Source organism: Ornithorhynchus anatinus, chromosome 17, assembly GCF_004115215.2.
Source record: "Ornithorhynchus anatinus isolate Pmale09 chromosome 17, mOrnAna1.pri.v4, whole genome shotgun sequence".
Lineage (NCBI taxonomy): Eukaryota > Metazoa > Chordata > Mammalia > Monotremata > Ornithorhynchidae > Ornithorhynchus > Ornithorhynchus anatinus.
In genome coordinates, this window is record NC_041744.1 from 2,102,405 (window position 1) to 2,117,233 (window position 14,829).

Below are 14,829 nucleotides of genomic sequence, written 5' to 3' on the forward strand. Positions count from 1 at the left end.
GGGGTAAGTCACGTCTCTGTGCCTCAGTTCCCTCATCTGTAAAATGGGGATTAGAAACCGTGGGCCCCACGTGGGACAATCTGATCGCCTTGTATCTCCCCAGTGTTTAGAAGCGCATAGTAAGCATTTAACAAATACCACCGTTATTATTATTATTCTGCTCTGTGGGGTGGAGGAGCCGAACTGAAGGTGAAAATTAAAATACAGGCCATCAAGGTCCCCATAAAGGTCTCATCCTCTACCTCAAAGGGAGAACACATAGAAAACGCTTCACAAATAATAATAATGTTGGTATTTGTTAAGCGCTTACTATGTGCGGAGCCCTGTTCTAAGAGCCGGAGACCACCGTTATTATTATTATTCTGCTCTGTGGGGCGGAGGAGCCGAAGCCTGAAGGTGAAAATTAAAAATACAGGCCATCAAGGTCCCCATAAAGGTCTCATCCTCTACCTCAAAGGGAGAACACATAGTAAGCGCCTAACAAATACCACCGTTTTTATTATTATTCCGCTCTGTGGGGCGGAGGAGCTGAACTGAAGGTGAAAATTAAAAATACAGGCCATCAAGGTCTTCATAAAGGTCTCATCCTTTACCTCAAAGGGAGAGCACATAGTAAGTGCCTAACAAATACCACCATTATTATTATTATTCTGCTCTGTGGGAGGCAGAAGCCGAACTGAAGGTGAAAATTAAAAATACCGGCCATCAAGGTCCCCAAAAAGGTCTCATCCTTTACCTCAAAGGGAGAGCACATAGTAAGCGCCTAACAAACACCACTGTTATTATTATTATTCTGCTCTGTGGGGCGGAGGAACCTAACTGAAGGTGAAAATTAAAAATACCGGCCATCAAGGTCCCCAAAAAGGTCTCATCCTTTACCTCAGAGGGAGAGCATAGTAAACGCTTCACAAATAATAATGTTGGTATTTGTGAAGTGCTTACTATGTGCGGTGCATTGTTCTAAGCGCTGGGGACCACCTTTATTATTATTATTCTGCTCTGTGGGGTGGAGGAGCCGAACCGAAGGTGAAAATTAAAAATACCGGCCATCAAGGTCCCCAAAAAGGTCTCATCCTTTACCTCAAAGGGAGAGCACATAGTAAGCGCCTAACAAACACCACTGCTATTATTATTATTCTGCTCTGTGGGGCGGAGGAGCCAAACTGAAGGTGAAAATTAAAAATACAGGCCATCAAGGTCCCCAAAAAGGTCTCATCCTTTACCTCAGAGGGAGAGCATAGTAAACGCTTCACAAATAATAATGTTGGTATTTGTGAAGTGCTTACTATGTGCGGTGCATTGTTCTAAGCGCTGGGGACCACCTTTATTATTATTATTCTGCTCTGTGGGGCGGAGGAGCCGAACCGAAGGTGAAAATTAAAAATACCGGCCATCAAGGTCCCCCAAAAGGTCTCATCCTTTACCTCAAAGGGAGAGCACATAGTAAGCGCCTAACAAACACCACTGCTATTATTATTATTCTGCTCTGTGGGGCGGAGGAGCCGAACTGAAGGTGAAAATTAAAAATACCGGCCATCAAGGTCCCCCAAAAGGTCTCATCCTTTACCTCAAAGGGAGAGCACATAGTAAGCGCCTAACAAACACCACTGCTATTATTATTATTCTGCTCTGTGGGGCGGAGGAGCCGAACCGAAGGTGAAAATTAAAAATACCGGCCATCAAGGTCCCCCAAAAGGTCTCATCCTTTACCTCAGAGGGAGAGGGGATGAGAGTGGTCAACCTAGTCGGGGCCTAAGCCATGTGGGGGGAAGGAGGCGACCCCTCTTGACGTTGAGATTTGACCTGAGGGGATTTTTATTTCTTTTCGGGGGGCGGTGGAACCTGGGGCTCCCCCGCCCCTCTGGAGTGTGTGGCCTCGGGGGCGAAGCTGGAGGCCGTGAGGGTTTGGGGGGGGCCGAGGGCGTTGGAGGGGCAGTGAATCAGCAATCGGGCCCGCTGATGCTTCCAGAAGTGGCTTCCCGCGCCTCCCTCCTCCCCGCGCCGCACGCCTTGGGGCCCGCCCTTCCCCAGCCCCGCCGCCCGGCCCCCTCGGCCTCGCCCGCGGGCCCCTGGGAATTGTAGTCTCCCTCCCCCGCCGGCGGCGCGTCGTCGGGGCGGCCCGAGGGTCGGGGGGGGACTACAAGTCCCAGGGGTCAGCGCGCCGGGCGGGGGCCGGCGGAGGGGGAGGTGGGCGGGGCGCATGCGTCACGGGGAGGGGGCGGGGCCCGAGGGGGGTTGTCGGCCCGCGGCGCGCGCGCAGCAGCAGCAGCCCCAGCCGCCGCCTCGCGCCCCGTCGGTCCCGTGCCACGGTGCCACGGTGCAGCGGTGCCACGGTGCAGCGATCGCCCGGGCTCGAGCCGCTCCCGGGCCACGGCAGCCCTCTAGCCGCTCGCCCGGCCTCCCGACCCTTCCCCCCCTTCCCCTCCCCCCCCCCTCCCTTGCCCCCGGACCCGCGAAGATGGTGGACCGCGAGCAACTGGTGCAGAAAGCCCGGCTGGCCGAGCAGGCGGAGCGCTACGACGACATGGCTGCGGCCATGAAGAACGTGAGTGACCCCTCCCTCCCGTCCCATCCCCCCCCAGCCTCCGCCCCTGCCCCGTTTCCAGCCGGGGGGGGGGGGAGGGTCCCGTCGCCCCCGGGGGGCCGGTCCTGGGGGGAGGGGATGCACGGGGCCTGCAACAATAAGGATGCATCAGAAAGGAGCTGGGTTAAGCGCTTCCGAGGTGCCAGGCACTGTACTGGACGCTGGGAGGGCGGGGCGGGAGCGCTCTTCCCATCCCCCCTTCCCAGCATTTGTGTCCTCTCCCCCTCCTCTAATCTGTGATCCCCCTGGTGGGTCACACTGCCCCCCTCCCAAGCGTTTAGCACAGTGCCCCGCACGCGTCCAGTTCGCTTCATGCTATTTCCTGAGCGCTGGGGAGAGGGCAGTTCGGCCTGAAGCGCTTAGTCCAGTCCTCTGCTCATGCAGTCGCCTTTCCTGAGCCCTTCCTGGGCGCAGAGCACTGGGCTAAGAGCTGGGGAGAGGACAGTCCAGCAAGAAGCGCTTAGTCCAGTCCTTTGCTCAGTCGTATTTCCTGGGCGCAGAGCACTGGACTAAGCGCTGGGGAGAGGGCAGTCCAGCAAGAAGCGCTTAGTCTACTCCTTTGCTCATTGAGTCGTATTTCCTGGGCGCAGAGCACTGGACTAAGCGCTGGGGAGAGGACAGTCCAGCAAGGGGAGCTTAGTCCAGTCCTTTGCACATTCAGTCGTATTTCCTGGGCGCAGAACACTGGACTAAGCGCTGGGGAGAGGACAGTCCAGCAAGAGGAGCTTAGTCCAGTCCTTTGCACATTCGGTCGTATTTCCTGGGCGCAGAACACTGGACTAAGCGCTGGGGAGAGGGCAGTCCAACAAGAAGCGCTTAGTCCAGTCCTTTGCTCATTGAGTCGTATTTCCTGAGCCCTCCCTGGGCGCAGAGCGCTGGGGAGAGGACAATACAGCAAGAAGCGCTTAGTCCAGGGCTTTGCACACAGTCAGCGCTCAATAAATGCGATTAATACTAAGTCGCCCCATTCCCCGCCCACAAAGGGCTGGCAGCCGGTCAATCCGTCGCGTTTATGGAGCGCCTGCTCTGTGCCGAGCACTGTCCTAAGCGCCTGGGAGGGTCCAGTACAGCCCTGGGGGGGTGGGGCATCCTTTGTGGAAGCGGGGCGGGGGTCGCCGCATGGATGCGGTTGCTCTTTCTCTGTCCCCCATGCCTGGGCGGCGCCTTGCCCTACCTCCCCTTCCCCATTCCCTCCCCAAATCCTTTCTCTTTATCCCCTTCTGCCCATCCCCCTCCAAAAAAAACAGCTCCTCCTGAGCCCCACGACCCCCCAGGAGGAAACCGGGCAATTTCAGCAACCCCCCACCCAAAAAAAGGAAAAAGAACCAGGGAAGTGGGTGGTGGAAGAAAAAAGGCTCATCACTCCAGGATGGATGTGCAACTCTGGGCCCACCGCTTTCCTGTCCCCAAATCCCCTCCCTCCGGTCCTCGGGCAAACCCCCTTTCTTGCATTTGGGGGGGGGGGTCCCTTTTACTTTTCTCGTTTTTGTTTCATCGCCTGAAGCGTCTGATCTTCCTTCCCCCCATCTAGGTATTTGTACACGGCAGTGCACGCGTTTCTCCTTAAAATAAAGGCTGTGCATTTAGCAAACCCGTTCAATTTGTGACATTTGCTGTATTTTTTTTTTAAGGGCGGTGACACATCTATTGAGATTCCTATAAGTTTTTTTTTCAAAAAAAAAAACCATCTCTCTGATCTGATCTCGCAAACAAAGCGATCGTGGGAGGCGGTATCAAGTCATTCCAGAAGATTCTGCATTTGTCATACTGCAGAGAGGCTAGACTGGGTGGAGGGAGGGGTTGCTCTATAGGGGAAAATGTGGGATTTTTTTTTTTAATTTGTGTTTGTTAGGACTGAGGGTGTCTCCCTTTTTTTTTTATGATTATCGAAGAAGAGGCTGGGGTGTCCTCGTGTTGGCGAGAGATGATCTGGGTGTCGCATTCCCGTCCAGGGTGCAGATCTCTGCCTATATTGCACCATTTTGTCAGTAACCTTACATTTATCAAACAGACGAGACTGTCATAGTCTGCGAGTGGGGGAGGGCGGCTCCGAGCCCCGCTAAATGAAAGCTGGAAAACTCATAATCTGATTAATGACTCCAAGTGCTTCATTGTCCTAATATTTGACACACTGCCTCGAGATATGATTTATATGCTTTATGTAACAAAGGTATTTAAGTGCATCTTCAGCGCGAGATGGCTGGGAAGTGTTCCAAGTATATTAAACCTTTTTTAATTAGGCAGTATAGCCATTGCTATAATTTTAAAAGCACTATTGAGTAACCCCCCCCGGTTCATTAAAGCTGGCGGTGCAGAAACCTTTCCGTGTTTGGCTTTTTTTGGGTGGTGGTTGAGCAATTTTGTATCCCTTGGGGGTTTTTTTAATTTTAAAGTGAAAAACCACAATCTTTTGAAGAGCTCCAGCCCTGTCGTGACAGTCGGGAGTGATGCGCTGGATTGAAGTTCACCTCACCTTTTTAGAAATGAAATTCCGCCTCGTACTCTCGGGCTTTAAGGTTCGGGCACTCCTTAGGTGGAACCCCTCTGAACGAATTGGTCTCGCTCGGTCTCGGGGAGCATTCTGACCCTTCACGTTTTTCCTCCTTTTTCGGAGGATCTTGACCTCGCACTAATTTCCTTAGCAACCCCATAGTGATGTCACACCTGATGACATCGAGGCTGCAATGCGCCCGGGTGGTGATAGCCAAGGTAATGCAGAAAAGTAAGAAAGAGCAGAAAACTTCATTGCACCCCACCCTGAGGTGACTGTTGTGGACCAAAGAACTACCTCTTGTCCTATAAATTGGTATATTTCAGGTGCTTCCTGACATGCAAATCAGTTACCTCTCAGCCCCCCTTTCCCAACTCATCATCCGAATTCCAGTTTGGAGTTTCCTAAATTTTAATACTTTTTTTTAATAGCAGTTAGTAGGTTTTCCCTAATGGTAGACTGTACACTAGAAGGCCAGCGACAGAACGTTCACGAAGCTTTCACATCCGTTGATATTTTTTGATCCCTGAAGGATGCTTGATCCTCTTCAAGTCCTCTTAAAGAGTAGAAGTTAAAAACGGTCAGATGATACTGGATTTCAACTTGAATTTCTCACAAGACTGAATTCATTAAATGGGGGAAATCGTTGCAATACTGAAACCTAAGGCAATAAAGCCTCATGTGGGACACGGACCGGGTCTCTTCTGCATTTATTCTACCCACCTCATCCCTAGTATAGTGCTTGACACAAAACAAGGCCCCAAAGTGCCAATATCATTACTGCCTCTAAGCCTAAGTGAGCTTCAGGTGGTTATCGTGGTGGTCCCGTATCTACCCCAGTGCATAGCACAATGCTTAGCATGGGGTAAGCGGTATTACAGTCACCCCAGTAATAATGATATTTATTTTAATGGGGAATTGCTTGTACCCCATCATCATTCAGAGGAAACGGAGAATTTTCTTCTGTTTTATTTGCCTTTGGTGCCTCAGGGCCCAAATGTGATTAATAGGTGCAATTTAGTTGCTATAAATTCAGTTAACCCACCTCCTCATTGAAGACCCTCCCCCGCCCCCAGCTCTAAAGATTGCAATTAGGGATTCAGATGAAGACAAGGGTAGGGAGTGTGTCTACCAACTCTTTGCATCGTCTTCTCCCAAACCCTTAGAACAGTGCTCTGCGCACGCGTTAAGTGCTCAGTAAATGCAATTGTATTTATTGAGTGCTTACTTTGTGCACTCAATACTTAGCGAATTTACGTTCCACCTCGCCTGGGCTGATCTGTTTAAAAAAAAAAAAATGAGTTAACCTGGTGCTGCTAATTACTAGATCTGCATGTCCGGCCAGCTGGTGAATTTTTTCCAATGGGGGGTTGGTGGCACTTGAAGCCACCCATCAGAGCAGAAAGGCACCCTCGCCTTCTCATTCAAGCAGCGAGCAACAATCTGCAATGTCACCCAGTTCCGTTGAACCAGGGTGGGGGAGCATAATGTTGCTTTTTTATTATTATTAAGATTAATCGTGGACAAACAGATGCTGTAGGACCGTTGCGACTTATCTGAAAATTTGCTTTTTGGTTCCCACTGGCGTCTGGTCCAGGATGGCCGGATCAATAACCATTATCATTAATGGAGAGCGGCGATGCCTCTGTAGGGGTTTTAGGAGTGGAGGGCTGCCAACTGCTCTCCTCGCTCATGTGATGGGAATCGCCCCCTCCCTCGGGGGGGCGGGGGGTGTGGACGGACTGGCTGTTTGATTTCTCTCCCATCCCCCTTGAGTTGGATCCTTGGGAGGCGGAATTTGCTTGTTTTTAATGGTATGTATTAAACGTTTACTATGTGCCAAGCACTGTTCTAAGCACTGGGGTAGATGGAGGGTTGTCAGGTTGGACCCAATCCCTGTCGCACATGGAGCTCACTGTCTAGGTAGGAGGGAGTAGGATTTGAGAAGCAGCATGGCGGAGTGGATGGAACACGGGCCTGGGAGTTAGAAGGTCGTGGGTTTAATCCCGGCTCTGCCACTCGTCTGCCGTGTGACCTTGGGCAAATGACTATACTTCTCTGGGCCTCGGTTACCTCATCTGTAAAGTGAGGATTGAGACTGTGAGCCCCACGTGGGACAGGGACTGTCCAACTCGATTTGCTTGTGTCTACCCCAGCGCTTAGAACAATGACTGGCACATAGGAAGCACTTAAATACCATAATTAATAACCCCGTTTTACAGATGAGGAAAAAGAGGCACAGTGAAGTGACTTGCCCAAGGTCATCCAGCAGACCAGCGACACCCAGGTCCTCTGACTCTCAGGCCCGGGCTCTTTCCTACAAGCCACACTGCCTCTCAGACTGCATCGGCCACCCTTATGGCAGAAGTCCCAATTAGCTGCTCGTTCCCCAGACTCTGTCCTTTGGATTCCCAGGTCCTGTTAGGTCTCGAACCCTCAAAAATAATCCTGCTCCTCTCCCCCGATCAGCCCACACGCTCTGTAAATCTTGAAGTGACTATCTTGGCCTAGATTGCCAGAAACATTTTATCTGGACAGGGAGTCCACTCGGAGATAGACCCGGTTGGATGAGCCCTGCAAAATCCGGCCCGTGGGAACCGCAGAAAGGGATGAAAACTCGGACCTGAATTTGAAATGTTGAGTCAGCCTGAGTGCGGGTGTGTGAGTGTGGATGTGAGTGGGTGTACATGCGCCGACGGGATTGTAGGGTGGACACCCCCTGAAGGTGTGAGAATGTGGGAATTCATTTGTTCAATTATATTTATTCAGCGCTTATTGTGCCGAGTGCTGTACTGAGCCCTTGGGAGAGTACAGTACAGTGATAGACACCTTCCCAACTCACAAGGAGCTTACAGTCTGCGGCGGGGGGCACAGACATCAAGACAAATAAAATGACAGATATGTTCATAAGTGCTGTGGGGCCGGAGGGAGGAAGGGCGACAGGGACCAAGTCAGGGCGATGCAGAAAGAAGTGGGAGGTGAGGGAAGGTGGGGCTCAGTCTGGGAAGGCCTCTTGGAGGAGATGCCCCTTCATTAAGACTTTGAAGCAGGGGAGAGTCGTTATCGGATTTGAGAAAAGAGGGCGTTCCAGGCCAGAGGCAGGACATGGGCTCCTGCGGCAAGATAGGCGAGATGGAGGCACAGTGAGAAAGTTAGCATTAGAGGAGTGAAGCGTGTGGGCTGGGTTGTAGGAGAGAAGTGGGTGAGGTGGAAGGGGGCAAGGTGGTGGACTGCTTCAAAGTGAAGAACCAAGACAGCTGAACGCCCAGAGGACTCGTTATCTGCCTTTCCCCGGTCCCAACCATCAAAAATTCTGTGCAGTGGGTGAACCCGTGACAGGTGCAGATCTCAACTCCATGTCCGTGGGACAGAACCTGGAAATCGCAGCACGCTAATCCCGATGAACGCCAAACATTGCCTGCATAAAAAAAAAAAATGTAAAAGTGTAACCCTACCATTCCACGAGTGGTGGGCCGGCTGAAGTGACCCTGTGAAATTTGAAGACTTTTCTCATCTGATTTCTGAGTCTAGAAAGGGTGTTCATTCCCCTCTATGATTTAGTGACCCTAAACGGGCCTGCCAGTTTAGGGTGTTGAGATACAGAGACCCGGTTTCCCCCTTACCCTGTGGTCCGTGTCCCACATGGGGCTCACAGTCTTAATCCTCATTTTTGAGGTAATGTGGCACAGAGAAGGGAAAAGATTTGCCCAATCCTCTGACTCCTAGGCTCTTGCCACTAGGCCACATTGCTTCTCTAGATTAACTAGATTAGAGTCTTCTCAGTCAGTCTTGCTTGAAATGCTTTCAAGTCAAGAACCAGACATGTGAGTGTATTTTATAAAACAAATGAGGAGCAATGTGGCCTAGTGTAAAAAGCGCAGGCCTTGGGAGTCAGAGGACTTGGGTTCTAAGCCCAGCTCTGCCTCTTGCCTGCCGTGGGAACTTGGGCAACTAACTTCTCATTTCCTCATTTATAAAATGAAAATTCAATGGGCCTTCTCCCACTTAGATTTTGAGTCTCATGTGGGCCAGGGACTTGTCAACCCAATTAACTTCTATCTACTCCAGTGCTTAGAACAGTGCTTGACACATAAGTAGGTAATAATACCTTAATAACCTTGCAAACAAGAATTGGCCCTGGAAATTGATGAATTTTTCCACAATTTATCCTCCCTCTAGGAAGGATCCACTAACCAAAATAAAAGAAATCAGCTTAATTCCATTTCCCCACCCCTTTTCCGCCTCCAGCTGCCAGTCCAGTACTTCCGCACCACTTAATCCGTTCGGTCACTTCCTCCTATCTGTAAAGTATTGTAGTGTCTGTCGTCCTTGCTATATTGTAATCTCTAGGAGGGCAGGACTGTGTCTGTTGATTGTATTGTAATCTCCCAGGCACCTAGTACAGTGCTTTGGATCCAGTAAGTGTTCAGTGCATACTATGGATTGGGTGAGTGGCTACTTTAAGGTGGTAAGTGAGGGACTGGGACTGTGTCCAACCCGATCAATCATATTTATTGGGTGTTTATGCAGAGTTCTGTATTAAGTGCTTAGGAGAGGACAGTATGACCGAGTTGGTAGACACATTCCATGCCCACAGTGAGCTAGAGGTGCGACGGGAGAGGTCGACAGCGAGATAGATGAGATCGAGGTACGGGGAGAAGGTTGGCATTAGAGGAGCAAAGTGTGTTGGCTGGTTTGGAGGAGGAGAGTAGTGAGGTGTTTGGAGGCAAGGTGATCGCTTTAAAGCCGACGGTGAGGATGCGGAGGTGGATGGGCAACCACTGGAGGTTCTTGAGGATTGGGGAAACACTCAGTGGCCTGAGCGTCTTTGTAGAAAAATGATCCGGGCAGCAAAGTGAAATATGGACTGGAGTGGGGAGAGACAGGAGGCAGAGGGGTCAGCAAGAAGGCTGATACAGTAATCAAGGTGGGGTAGGATAAGAGTGTGGATTAACGTCATAGTTTGGATGGAGAGGAAAGGGCAGATTTTAGCGATGTTTTGAAGGTTGAACCGACAGGATTTGGTGAGAGATCACGTGAGTAGAATGAGAGATGAGTAAAAGATAACACCAAGGTTATGGGCTTGTGAGGCAGGAAAGATAGCAATGCTCTCTGCAGTGCCGTCACCGGGAGGACAGGGTTTGGGTGGGAAGATAAAGAGTTCAGTTGAGGGCCCGTTAAGTTGGGAGTGTCGGTGGGATATCCCGGTAGAGATGTCTTGAAGGCAAGAGGAAATACCAGATTGCCGAAAGGGAGAGATCAAAGCTATAGGCTCGTTGAGGGCAGGGAATATATCTGCTTATTGTCCTGTTGTACTCTTCCAAGCACTTATTACAGCGCTCTGCACACAGCAAGTGCTCAACAAATAGGACCCATTGACCGACTGGAGAAGTGGATTTGGGAATCAGCCGCATAGAGGTGGTAGTCGAAGCCTTGGGAGCGAATGAATTGTCCAAGGGAGGGCGTGTAGATGGAGACTTGGATGTGGACCCAGAACTGGGCCTTGAAGGACTCCCACAGTTAGTTGATCCCACTGTATCTTCCCTAGTACCTGGAATAGAGTAAGTGCTTAAAACATATCTCAGTTATTTACAAGGCCATTCGTGACTGTAGAGCTGGCAATCAAATATCCTTAATGGATTTGTACGTTTACCTGAAAAATGTTCGTCCCTGGCTCTTTCGAATTGTCTTTTTCCAGCTCCATTGCTTGTGTCTTCCTCCTCAGCACTCACCCATCTGTGCTCTTTATTGTCTTGGCAAAGCCTTTTTCCACCTTTCTAAAACGCTGACCAAGATCAAACTTCAGTCAGTCAGATTTACTGGATGCAGTGCAATGCCAGGTTCTCTACCGAGCACTCGGAAGAGAACAATAGGATTAGTAGTCGCGATTCCTGCCCTCAAGGAGCTCACTGGGTAGCTGGGGAAATGGGCACTCAAATTAGATATGGAAAGGGGGAGCGACCGAGTAGAAAGATGGAGACCTAAGTTTTTAGCAGGTGTGGGAAGCAAAGACAGTAGGAAGATGAGAGATTTTTCTGTTCACCACCCTCCTAAGCTCTCTTCCGTCTTCCAGCTGAGCTCTAGAGGCAGCTGTTTCTCTTGGTCTTTCAGGCAAGCTCCAGTTTTGGTGACCAGACTCGTCTAAATGGTACCGGCGCACCCTTCGAGCGTTTTGTGGAAAAGCCTTCCTTCCTCCGAATGTTTTGAATGTGTGATAGGACCAGCCTGGGAATTTGACTGATCATCACTCTTATAAAATATGCATCAGAAGCTGAGGAAATGTTTTAATCTTGGGATTGCTTACTGGAAAAGCTGAACAAAAAGAAGAACCGTAATAGTCGAGCATGGTTACTAACGAAAGGCTTTCAGTTCTTCTATTTTATTACTTAAATGCCCTGGGCTCACTTGAGCCTCCATAACAGGTTTTGGGGTTCCCAAAAAACCAGAAAAGAGAGCTGTTTCAATAACCTGATTAGCTTGTATTTACCCCAGTGCTTAGTACAGTGCCTGGCACAGAGTATGCGCTTAACAAATACCTTTTTTTAAAAAAAAAAAAAAAAAGCTTCCATGAGTAGTGTTTTTGCCTCCCAACACACCCTGCCCACATTTACAGCAGTAGTTTTTTTTCCTAGCACTCTCACTAACGCAATGTATACTTGAAAGGGACAGTAATTTAAGGGTAGGCCTCTCCAGTTAGGATGCTAATTTGCTAGAAAGAGTTAAGATTCAGCCTTATATGTTAATAATAATGTTATTTGTTAAGCTCTTACTATGTGTCAGGGGCTGGGGTAGCTATGAATTAATCAGGTCCCACATGGGGCTTGAGTAGGAGGATTGAATCCCCATTTTTGCAGATGAGGGAACTGAGGCACAGAGAATTTAAGTGACGTACCTAAGGTCACCCAGCAGTGACATGGCGGAGCTGGGATTAGAACCCAGGTCCTCGGGCTCCCAGGCCCTTGCCCTTTCCATTAGGCCGAGCTGTTGCTCCTGTTCTGAAGTCATTTGTCCCGTCTCCCTTTCATCCACCACAAATCCAAAACCTAATCTAGTAGGACATCAAGTTTTTGTTTTACTGGTTTTGCATTTGTATTGCAGTTCTGGTTTTCAGCTCTTGATATGCGCTAAGGGCCGGGCTAGATTCAAAACGGTCACTTTGGGAACCGTTCTGGACCACGTGTTCTGAACCGAAGAGATGGGGTGAAGCAGATGTAGTCTCCCCATTTTACAGATGAGAAAACCGAGGCCCAGAATAGTAGCACTTTTTGAGCATCTACTTAATAATAATGATAATTATGGTACTTGCACTGGGGCAGATAAAAGTTAATCAGTTTGGACTCTTGGTGCTGGGCACTGTATTAAATGCTTGGGAAGGACAGAATAAATGGACCTGTTCCCTGCCCCCGAGGAGCTTCCTCTCTGGCAGGGTAAGTGACCTGTCAGGGGTGTTGGGGGAGGGTCACTCGGCCGGCCAGTGGCCAGGCTGATATTGGAGCCTGGGACTACCGAGCGCCAGCCCCGCGCTCTCCCTCCGCAAGGCCGGCCTGCCAAAAGGGCTTGAAATGTGACCGTGACAGTAGCGGGCAGCTGAAATCATCGCGTTGATGGCCTAACTGAAGAGAAATGCGCTCCGAACAGCTGAGTGTGACGCGGCAACTAGCAAATGGCTTCAAGAATTGAGGCTGGAAGGGAGGAGGTGTGAACTTGAAAAGGCCCTGCTGGGGTTGGCTGTTTGTTTAGCGGGTTCCTAAAACGTATTCGATCAGGTGGGGGCTTCTTTGACGTAGAATTGAGCTTCTTTGGAAAAGGTTAAATCCATTTGAAAGGGTACAGACGTTCCTGAAAAGAAGTCACATGACTTGGACAGGAGATGTCTGGGAAGAACACACAAGTACAAATCTGTTACTGTCCATATTATGTACAAATTACGTCCATATCTGTGATTTATTTATATTGTCTATTTCCCCCTGAAGACTGTAATCTCACTGTGGGCAGGGATTGTTTGTTATATCGAATTCTCCCAAGTGCTTAGTACACTGCTCTGCACACAGTAAGTGCTCAGTAAATACAGTCGAGTGAATGAATGAGTGAAGGCCCTGTGGTTCCCAAGCAGGTGAAGGTGATCCTAGCATACAGGACTGGTGCTTTTGATCTGCCCTAATAATAATAAAAATTGTATTTCCCTGCCGCACCGAGAAGCAGTGTGGCCTAGTGGAAGAAGCCCGGACCTGGCAGTCAGAGGTTCTAATACCAGCTCCACCACTTGTCTCTGTGTGACCTTGGCGTGGCTTAGTGGAAAGAGCACGGGTTTGGGAGATAGAGGTCATGGGTTCTAATCCCCAGTCCGCCACTTGTCAGCAATGTTACTTTGGGCAAGTCACTTAACTTGTCTGTGCCTCGGTAACCTCATCTGTAAAATGGGAATTAAGATGGTGAGCCCCACATGGGACAACCTGATAACCTTGTATCTACTCCAGCACTTAGAACAATGCTTGGCACATAGTAAACGCTTAACAAAGACCATTATTATCAGACACAGTCTAAGGTCTAAGAAAGAGAGAGAAGAAATACCTTTTCCTTATTTTACAGAGGAGCGATTTTTCTCTGGGCCACACAGCAGGCAAATGGTGCAGCCAGGATTAGAACTCAAGCCTCCCAACTCCCAGCCCCCCCCACCTTTTCCACTAGACCCCACTGCTTGTGTCCACTTAGAGTTTGAGCCCTGCGTGGACCAAGGATTGTGTCCAACCTGATCTATCTTGTACGTACCCCAGCATCTAGTACAGGGCTTTGCACATAGTGAGCACCTCAGGTACCGTGATTGTCACGCCGGTCCTAGTGAAATGAGTCATCTCGAGGCTTGTAAACTGCTCCTTTAGACACTTTCCTGTCTAGACTGTGAGCCCGTTGTTGGGTAGGGATTGTCTCTCTATCTGTTGCCGAATTGTACTTTCCAAGCGCTTAGTACAGTGCTCTGCACACAGTAAGTCTTCAATAAATACGACTGACTGAATGAATGGTGTTGAGGTGTTCCCTCTCAATCACCCCATTCCTTCCCTAATCTTAAATCTTCAGGATAAGAGGAGCCTTCGCTGGTAGGTTGGCATGCTCTATGCCAGTGCTTTCCAGCTGCATATTCAATGGTATTTATTGAGCGCTTACCGTGGGAAAAGCACTGAGCACTTGGGAGAATACAATACAACTGATGGGGAGAAACATTTCCTGCCACAAGGAGCTTCCAGTCTAAAGGGGGAGAAAGACATTAATAGAAGCAAATAAATGTCAGATATGTGCAGAAGGGCTCTGGGGCTGAGGGTGGAGTGAATATCAGAGCGCTGTACTCAATGTCTAGGAGAATCCAGGGGAGTTAGAATACACAATCCCTGCCGTCGAGGAGTTTCCAATCTGGCTCTGCATTATTTGATTCCTTGAACAAAATCGGTGAATCCTGCTAGAATGTTTTGGACTCCTTCCAATGCAGAGGGGCTTAGCGGGAAGAGCCTGGGCCTGGGAGTCAGAGGCCCTGGATTCTAATCCTGGCTCTTTCACTTGCCTGCTCTGTGACGTTGGGAAAGTAAGTCACTTAACTCCTCTGGGCCACAGTTCCCTCTTCTTCAAAATGGGGATTCACTATCTGTTCTCCCTCCTTCTTGGACAGTGAGCCCCATGTGGGACCTGATTATCTTGCATTTGCCCCAGCACTTAATAAAGTGCTTGGCACAAACTAAGCGCTTAACAAATACTACGGTTTTTA

The 14,829-nt window shown here is 49.6% G+C and overlaps 1 protein-coding gene across 1 annotated transcript in view; it reads left to right on the forward strand.

Moving 5' to 3' along the window:
- The first annotated feature begins 2,249 nt into the window (after positions 1-2,249).
- Positions 2,250-14,829, forward strand: part of YWHAG (tyrosine 3-monooxygenase/tryptophan 5-monooxygenase activation protein gamma) — a 33,466-nt gene continuing 20,886 nt past the window's right edge. The window contains exon 1 of the mRNA XM_029082194.2: positions 2,250-2,545. Coding sequence (XP_028938027.1) covers positions 2,459-2,545 — 87 coding nt within the window. The 5' untranslated portion in view covers positions 2,250-2,458. The remainder of the gene's footprint in view (positions 2,546-14,829) is intronic.